Source organism: Heterocephalus glaber, unplaced genomic scaffold (assembly GCF_053883595.1).
Source record: "Heterocephalus glaber isolate CG9 unplaced genomic scaffold, H.glaber_assembly_v1.0 deba00001509, whole genome shotgun sequence".
NCBI lineage: Eukaryota > Metazoa > Chordata > Mammalia > Rodentia > Bathyergidae > Heterocephalus > Heterocephalus glaber.
The window spans coordinates 38,853,236-38,871,101 of record NW_028258325.1 but is presented as its reverse complement, the minus strand read 5'-3'; the positions used below and the strand labels follow the sequence as shown (position 1 = coordinate 38,871,101).

Below are 17,866 nucleotides of genomic sequence, written 5' to 3'. Positions count from 1 at the left end.
AGCTTCATAGAAATAATTGGTTTCTGTTTTCTCTTTCCTGTCTCTGACTGACCATGAAATACTCATAGCCTAATTATGTGTTTTACTTATTTCTTCCCAATGTAGTCACCTTCTCTTCCCCTCAAAATGGGAGAGTTTGATGCTGCAAACAATATTGGAAAAATCCTTCAGCTGAAGCCTAATTTATCCTACTTGAAATACAGTGGTACCTCGTTCAGGAATGCTCTTGTTTACAAATAATTTGGTTTACAAATGGAAGTGTTTGACAAAATTTTGTTTTCATTTGAAAACTCTGCATGGGGTGACAAGCACAACCAAGGCCACCTTTCTCAAACAAACACAAATGTGGCCATCTTTTCCAAAATTGTACAACAAATTAAGTTCTGTGAGCCGAGGCTATACTGTATTTGAAAATGGACTCAAATTAGGTCCTAGACCCTTTCTGTTCTCTGATTTTGTTGTTAGTAATATTGCTGGCTTCTTCTGCATGATTTTGCCTCATGAGGTATTATTGCAAATGCCAAAGTAGTTAAAAATGCAAATTCTGGAGCCATGTTGTATGGCTTACTACCATATTATTACTACTAGCCATATTACCACTTACTACCAGTGTGAAACCTTGAGCTAAGAACTTTCTCATCAGTGAAATGGGAATAGTGATAGCCTACTTATTGGTCTTGAAGATTAAAGGAGATAATATATACAACATATTTAAGATGGGATATAAGCTGTTATACAAATGAAGACATTATAGGTTTATGTTTACTATTTTCTTTACTATGCTTGCCATTTGCAGGACATATCTTAGACTAAAGCTGCTGATCATGTAGCAGCTTATTGTCAATAAAATGTATAGTAGATTTTTCCATATGAACATTTTTTATTTGAATAATAGAGATTTATCTTTGTTTTAGAAAACAATTGGATGATCTGAGAATAAATTCTACCAATCATTTTAGAAAAGGAAAACAAAAGAAATTCCTTACAAATAATTCTGTATGTATGTGATGATGCAAACAGTTAAGCTTTTAAAGTATCAGAAATCTCCAGGATATCCTGAGTGCTTGATATAGTCTACTTGCAAGTTGGATAAGGATTTTTCAAATTACTTTTTAAAAAGAGTTACACTATTTGAAGAAGGTAAGGTACACAGCTATCTTAGCTGGTATACGTGATATATTTAGCTCTAATGCAATGTGACCTAGATACATTAATGCAAGAGAGTAGTTTTGAGATTACTTGTTTATAAGACTAGTTACTCTCACTTTCCAGCTGGTATTCTTTCAGAGTCTGGGAGCCTAAGCATCCATTTCACTTGAACTTAGAGGAAAAATGGAGCTTGATCAAGCTGTGATTTTGATTTGAGAATTGCCAAAGTGGTATTTGCTCAAGTTTTATTTTGTTTTTGTTCCTTTGTTTGCTTCTTTGGGTAATGGGGTGACTATGTGAGAATAGACTTACATGCCAAGCACATTTTGAAATCGGCCAGACACTCGGGGGAAAAGTATAAGATAACATTTAATTTTGTGAAAGCAGGACAATCTGTGGCTTAGTTCCTAACTTTTTGTAAACTTACACCCCTCATTTGAATGAATAATCACATAAAAAGTGATGCAGTTTGAGTGTACACAAGTTTCTTATATCCTGATATTCTTAAAATTTTAGTTATGGTAAAATCTTCTTTTTGAAATAATTCTAATTATTGTTGTTTTCAAAGTATGTAAAAATCATCATAATCAAGTCTTGTAGTAGTAAAAACAAATTTTTTAAAAACTTGTCATTTAAATGGTATTCTTATTAAAATACTCATGTCTATTTTTATTCACTTGGGTACCTATATAAATACATACCATATACACATCTGTATACTATATTCATATAGAAACCTATTTTCTTAAAATATATTATTATATATATGTAAAACATATATATATGTTATCTTATAAGTCCTCACAGATTTGTGAAACCCTTTAAAGTATATAGCACAGTAGTTCCCTACAGCCCTAAAAATGGAAGCTACATGAAATGTCTGCTCAAAAACATGAACAGTTTTGGAAACAAATTGTAAAATTGTACAATAATTTAAAATATAGGCAGAGGAAACAATCAGGCAAAACCAGGATCCCTCAAAACTTCTGCCTCCTTTTATTCTTATTATTCCTCTTATTCTTATTTACAAAAATTGTGACATTCATAAAATAGAAACTTTGTTGCCACACAGCAATTAAGACTGGGAAGAAACGATGTACTGTTCAACTTCCATTATCAATACATAAACAATTTTAGTAGTAATATAAATGGTAGAGCAGAGAAATCCTAATGAATATTGACTCACAGAAATAGAAGAGGAAGATGCAGTAGGAAGTGAAGTGCTCTAGCCAAATATAAGACCTTAAGATTCCCTGGTTGCATGGTTTTAAATGGCATGCTTTTTATATTTGTGAATTTCAATTAGACTCTACAATGGGCAAGTCAGGAAAGGAATATTAATGATGGAGGAGAAAGCTGGGTGGTATTCGGTTCTTCACAAAGACAACTAAACAGGAGAGCGAATGTTTGTTTAGACTGTAGCCTATCCAACACTCATTCAGAAAGTGATCACTAATAAGTTAAAAAAGGACAGCTTGATATATTTTTCATGTAAAGGTTTTACTCTCTTCTTTTAGTTTCAAAGCAAAGGCTAAAATTTAATTGTAGAATAAGAGTGTTTTTTTTAAAAAACTGCATCATCCTGGAAAAACATCTAAAATTTTGGTGCATAATTGACAGAATTGAAGTGTTTGGCACACACTGACTCTGAATGCAAAATGACAGAAACATAGCATACTTTCTGTCATAGCATATGTTTTCTTTTCTTTCTTTCTTTCCTTCTTTCTTTCTTTCTTTCTTCCTCCTTAAGTGTCTAACGTTTATAACAACTTCTGCAAGAAGCAAACACTGGCTGGGCTTTGCTTTAGTAAAATGTGCATAACATCCTGTTTTATGTGCAGTACAAAAGAAAAATTTTCTCTCTCGTTCAAGGCTCAAGTTGCATGTTTGGATTTTTTATCCCCTCAGATAAAAAAGAAATCACACAGATCAAACACAGGATGCTGCAAGATGCTGCAAGCATACGATGGGACTAGAATTACAAGACTCTTCCAAGCAAAAGCCCTAAAGGGGGGAACCTCCAACCCTTCCACATTTTGCCCTCTGGGGAATGAACTATGGTGGTGGTAGTAGAAGCACAGCGGGTCCCTTTTGGGGTAGTGGAAACTTTTCAGGGAGGTTGTTGGAGTTTGATCTCTCATTTGGGGAGAAGGTCTGGGAAAAGAGGTTGGGGAAAGGGATTGCTGAAAAGGAGGGAGCTACTTCCCAAGGCGTACTCGCTGGAAAGGGACTTTACTGAGCCTCAGGTAAGTCCCCATCCTGTCCTCCGTGCTTTGAGGGGAAATTGGTCCTGACTGCAGGAGTGTAGAGGAATGAGTGGTACATTAAGAGGGCTCACGAAATCAAAGAAACTTCCTGCTGTCTGATTCCATGCAACATGCGTCGAACTTGGCCCTGCGTGTTTGCGCTGATGACTAAGTAAAGGCGAGATGAGTCTCCTCGCCCTCCTGCGGGAGTGCAACCTCGGTACCACTTCGAGGCAGCCTCGCCGCCGTACAGCAGGGCGATATTGGGGACAACTGGCGGGGCGTAGCCCTGGGAATCTAGGAAATCACAGACACGTTGCATTCCCAACTCCTCACCAATCCCCACCAGCAGCCCCCCAGAAACCTCAGAGGCTTCCAGGAGCAGCGCCTGAATCTCGTGGGCTCCGCTCCTCCCGCGTGGCGTGGGCGCAGGGAACCGCGCTCCCGGCGCACCAGGGCTCCTAGGGCCGCCCCGGGCTGCTCCTCTGCAGTTGCCAGGGAAGGCGGCGGTCGTTACCCTGGAGTGAGGGGGTGGGGGGGCGCAGCCTTCCCGGGAACCTTCTTAGTCCTCCTCCCCAGCCTGGCTCCTCCTCCAGGCTCCAGGCTCGTGCCCGCTATCGCCTGCGCGCACCGCTCCTCCGCCCCCCTCCTCCAGCTCCTGCCATCGCCTCCCCTCCTCCTCTTCCTCCTCCTCCACCCATCACCGCCACTACAGACGCCTTCGCCTCCTCCTACTCCTCTCGCTGCCGCCGCCGCTCCTCCTCGCGCTCCCTCCGGCTTTCACCAGCTCCTCGCTCCCAGCTGGTCTCGGCTGCGGCAGTGCCCCTCTCTCTCTCTCTCTCTCTCTCTCTCTCTCTCTCTCTCTCTCTCTCTCTCTCTCTCTCAAGTTTCCTATCTCCTCACGATCTGGGCAAAGGGAGGAAAACATCCACTTCTGCTTGCTATTTCAGGTAGGGTCGCACACGTTGGTTTCCCTTGCCTGCGCCTCGCGTGCATGTCTGTCTCTGTCTCCTCTCCCCCTACTCCGCTCGGGGAGCTCCCTGGAAACCGAGGAAGGTTCAGGTCCCCCTCTTCTCCCCAGCCTCTTTAAAAAATGATCTCAATACTCATTCCCAAAACATATTTGCAACTACTACAATCAGATCCAAGCTCCTGCCTGGCAGCACGTTAGCCTGGCTCTTTTATAGTCTCCAACTTTGCACGCGGCTAGCCGGTGCCTGCCTGGCTCCTGTGGACCCCGAGCCTCGCGCCCCTTCGCTTATTGTGGTCGTTGGCTCCTGAGCAGCTGTCTAACGCGTCGTTTCGCAGCACTTGATCCGAACCCGGCTGCCTCCGAGACGTGGTCTTGGGCAACCGTGGATTGGCAGGGAAATTTCGATTTGATTTGATGTTGAAGCGAAGACATGAGGATCGTGGTGGTTCACTGTAATGAAAAGAATAATCATTGGAAAAGTGAGCTGATTACCTCTCCCGGTTCGCCCAGTGTTTGCGGGGGTGGTCTCGGTGGAGGGGGAGGTGGTATAAAGTGCCCATCTTTCCTCTTCTCCGCTCTGCTCTCCAGCCCGTTCCCTTGTCCAGCTCATCTGTCAGGTTGGAGTCTGGGGTTATTTCATGTATGCACAAAGCAGTATTTGTTGATGGTGGGGTTGGGGGAAGCTCTTGGCAGAGCAAAAAGACGGAATATTTGGTCAGCTTGGCATATTGGGAAAAAGAATCCCGCTCCTCTCATCATGCCCTACACTCAGTCCAAAGAAGTCATTTCATAGCCTTAACTCCAATCCCCACCTGAAATCACATTCTTTTGGGTTACTTGTGCGGTGGGACTGAAAGCAATTTTAAGTATACTTTTTTTTTTCTTCCATGGCTTTGCACAGAGAGGTGATGAAGGCGAAATTGAACATCTCCAACATGCAGTCGCTCCTTCTCGTTTTCTTGGTATGGGACCCAGCCAGGTGAGACATTCCATAGTATTTGATCCTTTTAATTCAGGTTGAAGTTGTGGGTTTTGGATGCCATCGATGCAGCTGTGGTTTGTGAAAATCAGGGTGTTTTGAATACTTTTTTAAAAAAATCAGGATAAAGAATTGTAACAGGAAAGTGAAGCATGAAGTGGCAGACTGTAAAAAAGTTCACTGCTTCTTGTTTTTAAGCAATCAGTTGCAAAAGTAAATAGAAGCATTTTTCATACAAAGAAAAAAATCACTGAAGCAAAGATTAGCCTTTCAATGGCAGATTCTCGCATGGAATTTCAGTGATGGTTTTATGCACTTATAACGCCAAAATTCAGTAATGAAGCCAAATTTTCCTTCAAGTGTGAGAGAAAAGTACCAGCTGATTTGAGTGGTAACTTAATTTTTTTCTTTTGCTTTCCTTTTTAAAATGGTCTTGGCTCTTTTAGTCAGCATAGAAACCCCAAATGACATGTGAGTCTTAAACCTCTAGGTGGAGGTAGTATACAACTTCACAATCACAAAATAAAACAAAAGCTTGATTTATTCATCAACTTTTCATATTATTAATTTAGAGATCTTTTATAACTCAAATGGTTAGTGTCCCAGGGAGTACTTATTTCAAATGTGTAACTAATTTTCTTTTGCCTATGTTCTACAAACATGGAATTAACTTTTATTGCTTTAAATAAATTCATCTTAGTTGTAGTCTTTTCTGATTTGTAAATTACCAGTGGGTTTTTTTATTTAATACCTTTACAATATCAGAAGAATTAATATGCATGTTTTCTAAGAATGCTTTTGTAACCATTGTTTAATGTTTTTCATCTAATTCCCTTTAATTTTTATATTCCTGTTCAAATAATGGTAAAAGTGTGAAAGTATTTTCTAGAATTAAAATTTATTTATAAAGAATGTATTGCACTGGAAAACACCTACTCATTTAACATCTGAATATTGACTTTAGAAAACAAATATGAAATGTTATTTAAACACTTCTGAGTGAAAATTTCTACATGGAACTTTGCGACTACCTTACTGATTTCTTTAAAAATTAGCAGTCTGTAAAAAAAGTGGTCTGTATAGAAACTTTTGAGGTGAGGATTTATGAACTGATTTACTTAAATAACTTGAAAATGTTTTGTGTTCTTATTAGAGTTTTAACATTTGTTCTTAGAACAATATTTCCTTGAAGTTGCTTACCAGTTTTTTGATGTGTGATGAGTGCTTTTAGCTACTAGCTGTTTTCATTTAAATGCAAATGGATTTTGTTAATGATATTTTATATAATATACTTTGATCAGAATGTAATTACATATGATCTTTGATTTCAGAAGCATGAACAATCTATGGTCAATCAAAAATGATTGAAAATCCTCATGCTTAACTCAGTTTCTCTCTACTAGGTTTCTGTTCTCTGTTTAACCAGTGATGCTCATGCCAGTATTTTATTCTATTATATAAATGATTCTTTTTGGGGGCCAGTAATTTAAATCTCTGAATCATTCTGAGAAAAAAAAATGGCAGTGAAAGGGGACATTCTATTTTATGCATTCATTGCTTCTGCACCAAATCACTGGATGTCACAAAATCAGGTCTCTGGCTTTATGATGATGAAATAATAGAGAAAAAGTCCTGTTTCTAAACATGATATTTTAAGACCATTTATTCTCCTTACAAATTTTTCACCAAGAAAAGAGTATCTGGGCATGTTAATCTCTACATGGCCCCTTACTGCTCTTCTGACACCAGGCGGGAGGTACTGTTCCTCTAGGCTTTCTACAGCTGTGTCTGCTGATGAGGGTTTTGGAGCCCCCTCCACCTCCTGGCTACTGCAGAGGCTGCCACACAGCCAGTGGAGTTTCCCTGATGTCTATATTGCACTTGGCCATTGGGTGGAGGTATGCCCAAAGTAAGGAAACAATCTTGATTTGAAAGAGCACAAGACATAAAGAGAACCAGAAAGATATTTACAAAGAAGATTTGGATATTTTCAACTGTCCAACAAGCAATTTATTTTCTGATTAATATTCAGAACACTGAAGAATTATTTTGCAGTCCCCTGATTATTATACTAACTATAAAATAACATTACTAATAATTTCTATATGTGATAATCCATGATCATAATATATTCTTGACAATAGAATTTTAGAAAAAAATAGAGAATTGTCCTTGTACAATGCTAAGTGGTAGAAATACTAACTGGTTTTATCTGTAAACTTCCATTTTCAATATCCATTTTCAGTGGCGTGTTTACTTTCCCCACAGAATACCGGCATTTACAGAAATGAAAAAGGAGAAAAAAAAAGTTGTACTAATAGCTTCAGGAGCCTTAAATTCAAATCAAGGAAGAAGAAGATGTTGGCACTTGTAAACACATGTATGTGTATATATCAGCTTGTAAAATTATCTGTTTAGGTTGGTCCTGGCTAACATCCAAGAAGATGAGGCTAAAAATAACATTACCATCTTCACGAGAATTCTAGACAGACTTCTGGATGGTTATGATAATCGGCTTAGACCAGGACTGGGAGGTAAAAATACTTTTCCTTTAAAAAAAAAACTCTCACAGAATAATACTTTTTAAAAGTTAAGGGTAATATTCTTTTTTGAATACAATTTATATATTAATGCATTGCTATGTACTAAATATCATAGAAAATAGAAAGTAAGGTATATTTAATAAACTTTATCTGATTCCTTTTTCCACATACATACTGTATTTAACATATCTTTTATAGAATGCCTAAAGTCGAATGGAGCACAGACTTTTTCATGCATAGCTTTCAAATTAATTTATTTCTAATGACCAAGGTTTTGATTTTAGAGTATGTAAAAATTTAACATTATTGAGCAAATATGCTTGTGTAGTAACTTTCATCATATTTTACATATGGTTGTTTTCATATTAGATATGAAAACATAAGGTTTATAAAAATAAAAGAATATCTGGATTGTATTTGAACAAATATACTTTTCAGAATTATATAATAATGTCATTTTCTACATGAAAAGTTGCTTTTCTGAAGTATAGCACAAGTTTACTTTCTTAAAGCTTTCAAAAACATTGTGGATATACATTGGCTATAAGCCTAAATTATTGAGTTGTGGCACCATTTGATTTCAAAGTTACAGATTAATTTTCAACTCAGAAAAAGGTATATTTTTATTTGTGAAGCAAAAGGAAATTAGGCCTGGTTAATATGTTAAATTTTTATTATCCTTTAGCATTGCTAGGTAATACTGAGGAGTTAGGTAAAAACTAGGTCAGATGTGCAATTCCTGGAGAGATTCTGAGCCAAAATATTGGTACTCTTGAATTCTAGGGTGAATATATAATATTTGTTAAATTAGATACCTTAATTATAAGACCTACATGTTATAAATATACACATTTGCCCATAAATTAGGTATTTAGTTTGACAATTAATTAAACATTAAGACAAATTGGATGAATATTTGATATTGATCAATGATTTATACAGTTAGCCTGGTTATTGCCAGGTTTAGCAACTTGGCCGTACTAAATTGTTTAAAGAGCTATGGACTGACTACAAGCCTGAAAATTGATATAAATGATTCCTTTGAGAAATATAGGTGGTTGTTCATTTTAAATATATATTTCTTTGGAAAATATGCAGTCTGGATTGTCCAGGAGTAAGAACACACCAAGTTTGTTGTTAAATAATATACCATTTAATTACTCTTACTTTGTGATCCTAATCCTTGAATCCTTTTAAGGGAGATGTCCGAGGAAGGAATAATGTTCACATTTATGACACATTGCATTTTTAATGGAAAATTCAGCTTTTTAGTATATACTAAGTTCTAAAAGAAAAACTCAAAAGGAACAGCATATCTCTTTAGTAAATCATATGTCTAATGAGCATGAGATAAAGAATTGCTGTCCGTGATAGCAAATGAGGGAATGAAGTATTGCCAAAATCCTGTAAGAGAAGAAAGCCAACATCAGAGCTGTCATAATTTATGATAGTGTTTTAAGTTGTATATTACATTAGAGCAGATCATTTTTTGACATAGATGTTATTATTTTGAAATAAATAAAAAATCTTCAAATATTCAAACTTGACCTTGGACTTTTCCTTTTTTGAAGGAAAATTTGCCTCCTGGTTTATAGGTTCAGCAGTAGGAACTGCAGTACTTGTTTCAGGATTTGAATATTTCCGTTGACCTTTTCATATTTCTTTTTTAAAAAAGTAACTTTTCCATTTGTTAATGTTTTCATTGCTTGCACTCAAATACAGATTTTCATTACCTTGTTATTTGAGTTTATGTAATATACTAAGTGCCTTTCTTGGCTTACTGTCTTCCTTCTCCAGTCCTCTGATACTGAAAGTATGTTAATATCTCATAGCCTGATTAATTAACCTTTTAGTCTCACACTGGTATTCACAAGGGAAGCACTTCTCTTGAATCAATACCCTTGGTGGCTTCCCATTACTTTTGGAGGATGGTGGTGAAGAATAATGAAAGGAACATAGACTTGAGGGGCAAACAGATCTTGACTAGAGTTGTACTTCGTGCCTTGACTACATGATGTCCATTTGCTTTGATTTAAAATGACCATGGTATGTTTACTTTTCTATCTTCTGAGGTTGCTGGGAAAATTACACAAACTAAAGTACCATACACAAAGCTTGTGTTCCATATTAGCAGTTCAGCAGATATCAATTCCTTCCTTCCTCCCCTAGATTCCCAATTTCATAAGATTTTTCATAGTGTACTTCCCTGGCTTCCTTTCCCATTTTATGTCAACTCCCATCCATTTTACATTTCAACCATATTTCTTTTTCTCTTAATAATCCATTCCCATCTACTCTTCTGGCCTTTGATCATATTATTATTTTTCCTCTTTTCTGCTAATTGAAAATATAACTTTTTTGTATAAATCATCTTAACACTAGTTCTTTTATTAAGATCTTTCTTTCTTTTTTGTTTTTGTACCCGGGATCGAACATGGGACCTTGGGCCTGCAAGGCAGGCAGCAGAACCACTGAGCTAAATCCCCAGCCCTATTAAGATCTTTCTTAAGTGAAATGAAGCACCCAGATTCAGTTTTCTCTCTGTTGAATTTCTTTAGCAGTTGTTGGTTCTATATCTCATTTGAGACTTATTATGTTTATCTTGTATTATTTTTTACATTTTTACATGTCTCTTGTTACCATCATAAGATTGTAAGCTCACTGAGGCACGATATGGTATCATAAATCATCTGTGATTTCACCAACTGAATATTGATGTGCATATTTTGGCCGTAAAATAAATGTTGGTTGCTTGGTTAACTTTTCTATTATCAGTTAATCATCTGGAAGATTAGACAATTCATGTCTGGGTGATCTTTTAGTTAGGAATGTTGAGGTGACATGTTGAGTATCACGCTGCAGCAGTTGTCATGGTTCAGTGAGACAACCTGGCTTTACATTGTAGAGATGTAGGTCAAATCCTAGCTTTTGTGCCTAGTCATTGTGTAATCTTTTAATATTTCACTTCTCTTGATGCACATTTATTATCTGTAAAAGAGCATTCCTTTTACCATTATTTTGATAAATATGATACGTCAAGTGAAGTTACATAGTAACTGTCATATAGTAGTTAATAAATAATAATTAAAGGCTTTGAAAAACCTACCGGTGCAAGTTTAAATTGTTGTGAGTACCTTCTGCATTCCAAATTCTTAGCCCAACTTTAAGTATGTAATAGCTCAGGAAATTATTTTTACTATTAAGTCCTAGAATTTAATAAGTGAAAATGAGGTCAAATTCAGTTCCAACAAAATGAACATCCCTATTGAGTAATCTGGATGATTAATCTCTGTCATTATTTTCATTAATGAATAGTTAGGAAAGAGTAAACTGTTTTTAACTCTAAGTTAATTCTTTTTTCCTTTTACTATTTTGCTACTTGCTAGATCTTATCTTGGAGAAGTTACTTAGACATCCTGAGATTTGATATTTTCTTTGGGAAAATGAGAATCATATTTTAATCTGGGGAAGAGAATATATTGGAATTCAGACATATGACAAAGGTTATAGAACGTATCAGATTATAAAATTTTAAAGTATTTGATGATTAATAATAGATCCTTTTAAAAATTTAAGTTAGATGACACTACTCATTTGGTCAAAACCCCATAATAGGATTTCTTGTGGCTGCCTCCAAGGCCCTGCGTGATCTGTCTTCTCATTCTTTCTTTGACATTGCACACAACTCTCTTGCTGGCCAGCACTGCTTCAGTCACATTGGCTTCCTTCCTGTTCTTTGAACACACCAGGATCGTCTGTGGGACTTTGTCCCTGGCTTTTGTCTCTTTGCTGGTATATCTACTGATCTCCTTTTCTCAGTGATGCCTGTTCTGAGCAACATAATAAATACTACACTCACTCCACCCTCAGCAATCATGGCCCTTCTTACCCAACTTCATTTTTTTTCTGTTTTTTTCTTATCTACTTCATTTTAATATATAAGCTTACTTATTTATTGCCAGTCTATTAATTGCTTATGTATTTGTCTCTTTTTGAAGACGTAGGCTCTATGAGGGCATAGATTTGCTGCTGTATCTATTCTAACCATGTAGATCAGTCCCTGTTACTTAGTAAGCACCTAATTAATTTTATGTGGATTAACTTTTTTTAGTATGCCAGCATGAAAATGATCAGCTGTAGAACTTACATTATCCTTGAAATCAATGAAACAATTATCGTTTAAGTACCAAATTTGCCTTTCACTATTACCATCCTCACATTTTTGGCTGACTTTTTGGTGAATTGGAAAAATTATTTAACCAATTACTCAGACTCCTGACATGAACTAGGTATATCCTAAATGTGTGATTTTCTGTGACTCATTTGTCACACCCATCATCTATGAAATAGGAAGATGGACTCTATTTATTCTATTTTTGTATTACAGAGATAAATTAAAATAAATGAATTAAAATTCTTAAGAAATGTGTAAAATTGGTAGGTATTAGTATTTTTAAGAAAAATGGAGATTTGTTCAAGAAAAATATCATCTTAGGAAGTAGTGTTTGAAAAACATCAAGGAAGTTTTGGTAGGTCTTATGTTTTGAGTAGGTTTACTTGTTTGTGAAATGGGAAATCTGAGATGAGCTTGCCTTGAAATCTGATCTACCAAAGCCATATGCATTGAAATTAGGCTCAGCTAATAAGTAAATCAATTTTTTCTTTGTATTCAAGTTAGTCTTAGAATTAACAATTTTGGAGACCACCCTTGGGAATTTACTTTTCCATAGAGACTTTCACATTGTTAATTGAATAAAAAAGCAACATTTGCTTTTTGGACCAATTTTAGGGGAACATAAATGTATAGATAGGCCTTATATATTTATGATAGCTTACATCAGTGGTGTTCAGCAGTGATAACTATTAGAAATGACAAGGCTTGGTATTTAAATTATAGATTCAGTCTGGAAATCTGGATTGAGTACTATTTTAAGTACATTTTGAAAAGCTGTTTTGAGGAAGTTGTATAAAATGTTTTTCTCCAGTGTTCTTATTGTATACACTGAAATTTTGAAACAGCTTTATGCCTAAAGCCATGAAAAATGTGAGACCAGATCCTATGACTTAGGGTGTAAGGTCAGATTTTACTTCACTTTTGGATATTGATTCTCATGCTGTGAAAGATGTATGATAACATCATGAATTTTATTACTCTCAGATTTATAAAATAGAAATATATGGTATTCAACTGGCAAAAGCTAATACAGAAAAGAATGATCTCTCACAGAATTGAAGAGGACATTTAACTTCACAAGAGCATTGTATTACTTTATAAAGTAATGGCTAAGGTCAATGTCTGCTTTGGATTTTGAATTGTGTTGCCATAATATATTAACTACATAACAGTGTACTACAAAAGCTTTTTATTAATTTCTTAATTTGTAAAATGGAAGAAAAGTACATGACTTATTGATTTGTTAGGTGTTTATTTTATTTTTTACATTTAAATCTTTTGTACAATATTAGGCAAAGGAAGTAGAAACTCAACAAATGTAGTATTGCTTCTATTGTTGTTAGTCTTACCATTGTTTCTACTACAAATACAAAGAGGACAACCCCATATCACATTTAATTTATAAAAGCTGTGACTTAAAGATGATAAACTTGGAACACACATAATACTGTTTTAAAGAAAGAAGACATTTGTGTGTTTTCTATTCATTTACTCTCACTTTGAGGATAAACCTTTGTAGGTCTACACAATGTATGAAAACAAAACAAATACCAAATGAAAGATGACAAATTTATTGTCATTCAGGATTATTGCCATATGGGAATTTGAAATCATCAATTCATAAAAATGAATTTTCTCATTGAACAAATACACAATACAAGCTCACTGTAGGACTTTGATGATAATTAGAGGACATATAATTGAAAGCATGTCCACCAACCTCACCAGACATACCAAGTACTTTCAAAGTAAAAGCTGGGTCTTTCAACTGTGGAGAGTAGCATCATAGTTGTTCTGAAGGTGAGGCGTGCTGGAGACATTCAGAAAAAGCATAGCTTAAATTCAAAGGATATAGAATTGAGGAAGTGACAGGAAGACAGAGAAAAGTTGGGTTGCAAGATGAGTAGAAAGGAAGACATTGAGGTGGGTTAGCAAATAATTCTAGTCTCAGACGGAGGCAGGGTAAGCTCCAATCCTCTGGATCTCTGATTTTTGAAGAACTATGATGCTTGTATTCTCTTCACCCAAGCAGCTGTAGTTAGGGCTGATGCTTTTGCAAAAGCATGAGACAGCAGAGAATCTAGTCTCTTTCTCATATGACTTGGACTCCTGGAGTCTAAGAAAGAGCCTGTGTAGTGGGATAGCCATAAGATTTCAGTGCTTTATCATGTTCTGTACAAGATCCACTCACTTGGGCCTGCTTAAAGTTCACAAAGAATACTGCTTTTGAGATTTCATGAGTGAGAAAATGGAAACAAATTGAGATTTCACATAGGTGTACAAATAACATTTGATGAGAGTGTACATCACTGATACCAAGTAATGTATTTATTAATGTACTTGTTTATTAATTCAGTCAGTGAGGCACATGACTCACAGAAAACAGAAATCATCAACGCCTGCAGAGGGTTGCCAGGGTTACCCTATTCATGGTTTTCAAAGTGAGTGCTTCTAATTTCATTGGGTGCATTCCTACTCCTATCATAATACACTAAGGGGCTTCATCATAGTATATGGTCAGTTGAATTAGAAATTTAGTTATGTTACATATAGATTTTGAGATACTTTTCACTATTCCAGTGCATAACCATCAAATGTCTTAGCATTTTTGTGCACCCCAGTGACACTGTGTGTTGGTTGCTCATTCCCTGTTGCAAAATCTTACCAACGCAGGCGTCTTTGGAAATGGCTAAATTAAGGTAGTTTTGCAGACCTTTTTCTCAGTTTGTTGTTTTAACTAAATATACAGCTTATGATTATTAATAGGGAAGGCAGACTGAGTGTAAGGTAGCACTGACTTGCATTGGATTAGATGGTGGCACTTTCTCCCTATACAGCAAATCTCAGGCAGAATTGAAGGTAATGTCATTCAAATGCATGCCCCAGGAAACAACACTTATGTTTTAATCAGCTAACACTAGGACTTTGACTTCACCATGAAAATTTTCTTGTTAACAGCCATCTGTTGTTCAACCATTATTGCTAGAAAGGTGTTACTCTCTGTGATAATTTTGAGGGATTGTTATTTTTGGCTCTTTAAGGCACAAGAAACCCTCAATGAATTTTTTCATCTAGCACATAAGCTCAGGTGCAGTGAACCCCCCCACTACAACTACATACCACACATCCACTTTAATACACAGTGGGTAGAATAAACCATGGACATGACCAATCCATTTGTTTTAGTGTTATTCTTTGATTATTACAGCTTGACCATATTGTACAAATTTATAGTGGCCAAGGAGATGGCCAAATGAAGAGCTGGGCCAGTCAGCTATTCATTACTGCTCAATGTATTAACTTAGGAAGAGTCAGATGAATTTATTCTAGTATTTTGTACCTAAACACATATATATTAAAGGCATATGATATGCCAAGCATGCTGGAAGATATAAAGATGTGCAAAGTATGGTGCTGATCTCCAGAGGATTATGTGCTTTGAAGGGCAAATAAAATATGCCCAATATCATTATCAAAATAACTCAAAACATTACCACACAAGCTCCATGAAAAGAAGTACATAAATGTAAAAAAACAAACAAAAAACCCCTTTTTCAGAACATGGAACTGGAGTAGCAAAGTTCTGTATCTATAGGTATAATTCACTCATTCAAATATTTCTTACTAAGGGCTGAGGACTTGCTGGGTACTATATTAAATGCTGGAAATATTGTGATGAACAAGACCCAGTCTCTGTATAAATTCACATCACACCATATTTTGGCTCTTTCTGTCTTCACATGTCATAGACATAATCTTCATCCACGTCTTAATTTAAAATCCTGTATAGTTATTCTGTATCTTCTTTATAGAAATGAAAGTTGTTTCTCAGAAGTGGTAGAGTTGTTTCTAGTAAATTGGCTTTCATGCTGAGTTATGGCATCCACATAAGAGCAAATGTCAGAGAGCAGGTCTTTCTGGGTCTGGAGTGGGGCATTGAGGTTGTTGCTAGTAGAAGCGGCATTCCCAGAGACACTAAAACAAGCATTAATTCCTGCTGCAAATGGGTACTTCCAAGTTATCTTTTATTTCTGCCTTATCTTAATTTGTTTTGTTTCATTAAGGAAGAAATAACTACACATTTACTACAAAATTGAGAAAAAATATATAAGGAATAATATAGAGTGCAATAAGTTTGCTTTTAAATTTTCAATGTTTGGACACAATTCAGAATTCTAGAAACATATTTTTAACTTGAAAACCCCTCATTCCTTGAGGTACAGATCTTATCATATACAAATATGATCAGATAAGAATAAAATTAATCTTTAAAATTTAAAATGTCATGGAGAAGCTTATTAAATTAAGGATATCAACTTATCATGAGATAAAGATTCTTTAAATTTTCCATTTTAAGTAATTACCATTAGGTAGCAGATGTGATATTTTTGTATATTTATATTGTACTTTTTTAAAATTCAGAAAATAGGAACAATCCAAGAGGAAGAGATGACAATCCTAAATATATATGCACCAAATATGAATGCCCCAACTATACAAAACAAATATTAATGGACATGAAAAACCAAATAAACAATAACACAATAGTAGTGGGGGACCGCAACACCCCTCCATCACAAATAGACAGATCATCTAGGAAAAAAATTAACAATGAAATTGTAGAACTGAACCAAGCTATTGAACAAATGGACTTAATAGATGTTTACAGAGTGTTCCACCCCAGAAAATCAGAATACACATTCTTTTCAGCTGCACATCAGTCATTCTCCAAAATAGATCACATGCTAGCTCATAGGACATATTTAAGTAAATGTAAAAGAATCGAAGTTATCCCCTGTATATTATCAGACCATAGTGCAATACAATTGGAGATCAATAACATAAGAAACTGCAAAACTCCCACAAACACATGGAAATTGAGCAACAACCTCCTGAACAACCAATGGGTCACAGAGGAAATTAAAGAAGAAATTAGACAGTTTCTATGAGTAAATAATGCCAGTACAACATACAGGAATCTGTGAGACACAATGAAAGCAGTTCTATGTGGGAAATTCATAGCAGTGAATGCCCATATTAGGAAAACAGAGAGAACTCAGTTAAATAACCTAATGCAGAACCTTAAGCTCCAAGAAAAAGAAGAGCATAACAAACTCAAAGCTCATACAAGCAAGGAAATTATAAAGATCCAAGAAGAAATCAATGCAATGGAGACAAAGAGAATGATACAAAAAAAATCAATGAATCAAAGAGTTGGTTTTTTGAAAGAATAAATAAAATTGATAAATGTTTAGCCAACCTTATCAAAAAAGGAAAGAAAAGGCTCAAATCCATGCAATTAAGAATGAAAAAGGTGAAGCCACAACAAATCCAGCAGAAATCCAGAGAATCATCAATACCTACTTTGAGAACCTGTACTCTAATAAAATGGAAAACACAGAAGAAATGGACAGATTCCTAGATACATATGAATTGCAAATGTTAAATGAAGAAGATATAGAAATTCTAAACACCCCAATTACAATGAGTGAAATTGAAAATGTAACAAAAAGCTTACCAGTAAAGGAAAGCCCAGGTCCTGATGGCTTCACTGCTGAATTCTATAAGACAATTAAAGAAGAACTAATGCCATTACTCTTTAAACTCATCAAGGAAATTGAAAGGGAAGCAATGCTTCCAAACAGATGAGCTCAGAAATATACTGGAAGACATGAATGCCCAGCATAAGAAAGAAATGGAAATGATGATTGCCAAACATAAGAAAGAAATGGCATCCATGAAACAGGTTCAAACATATATTGAGGAGATTAAAAGCTCCACTGAAAGAATGCAGAACAGATT

The 17,866-nt window shown here is 35.6% G+C and overlaps 1 protein-coding gene across 10 annotated transcripts in view; it reads left to right on the top strand.

Annotated features, from left to right (window-relative positions):
• The first annotated feature begins 2,895 nt into the window (after nucleotides 1-2,895).
• Gabra2 (gamma-aminobutyric acid type A receptor subunit alpha2) overlaps nucleotides 2,896-17,866 on the top strand; it is a 131,896-nt gene continuing 116,925 nt past the window's right edge. For 2 of the 10 annotated variants that reach the window (XM_087187561.1, XM_087187558.1), the window contains exons 1-4: nucleotides 2,896-4,345; nucleotides 4,704-4,847; nucleotides 5,270-5,347; nucleotides 7,766-7,881. In XM_087187561.1, the coding sequence (XP_087043687.1) occupies nucleotides 5,277-5,347; nucleotides 7,766-7,881 (187 nt within the window). In that variant the 5' untranslated portion in view covers nucleotides 2,896-4,345; nucleotides 4,704-4,847; nucleotides 5,270-5,276. Of the gene's footprint in view, nucleotides 4,346-4,703; nucleotides 4,848-4,911; nucleotides 5,009-5,269; nucleotides 5,348-7,615; nucleotides 7,882-17,866 lie in introns of those variants that run through there. The other 8 variants (XM_004849776.4, XM_013073996.3, XM_087187564.1 and 5 more) reach the window with 6 other exon arrangements.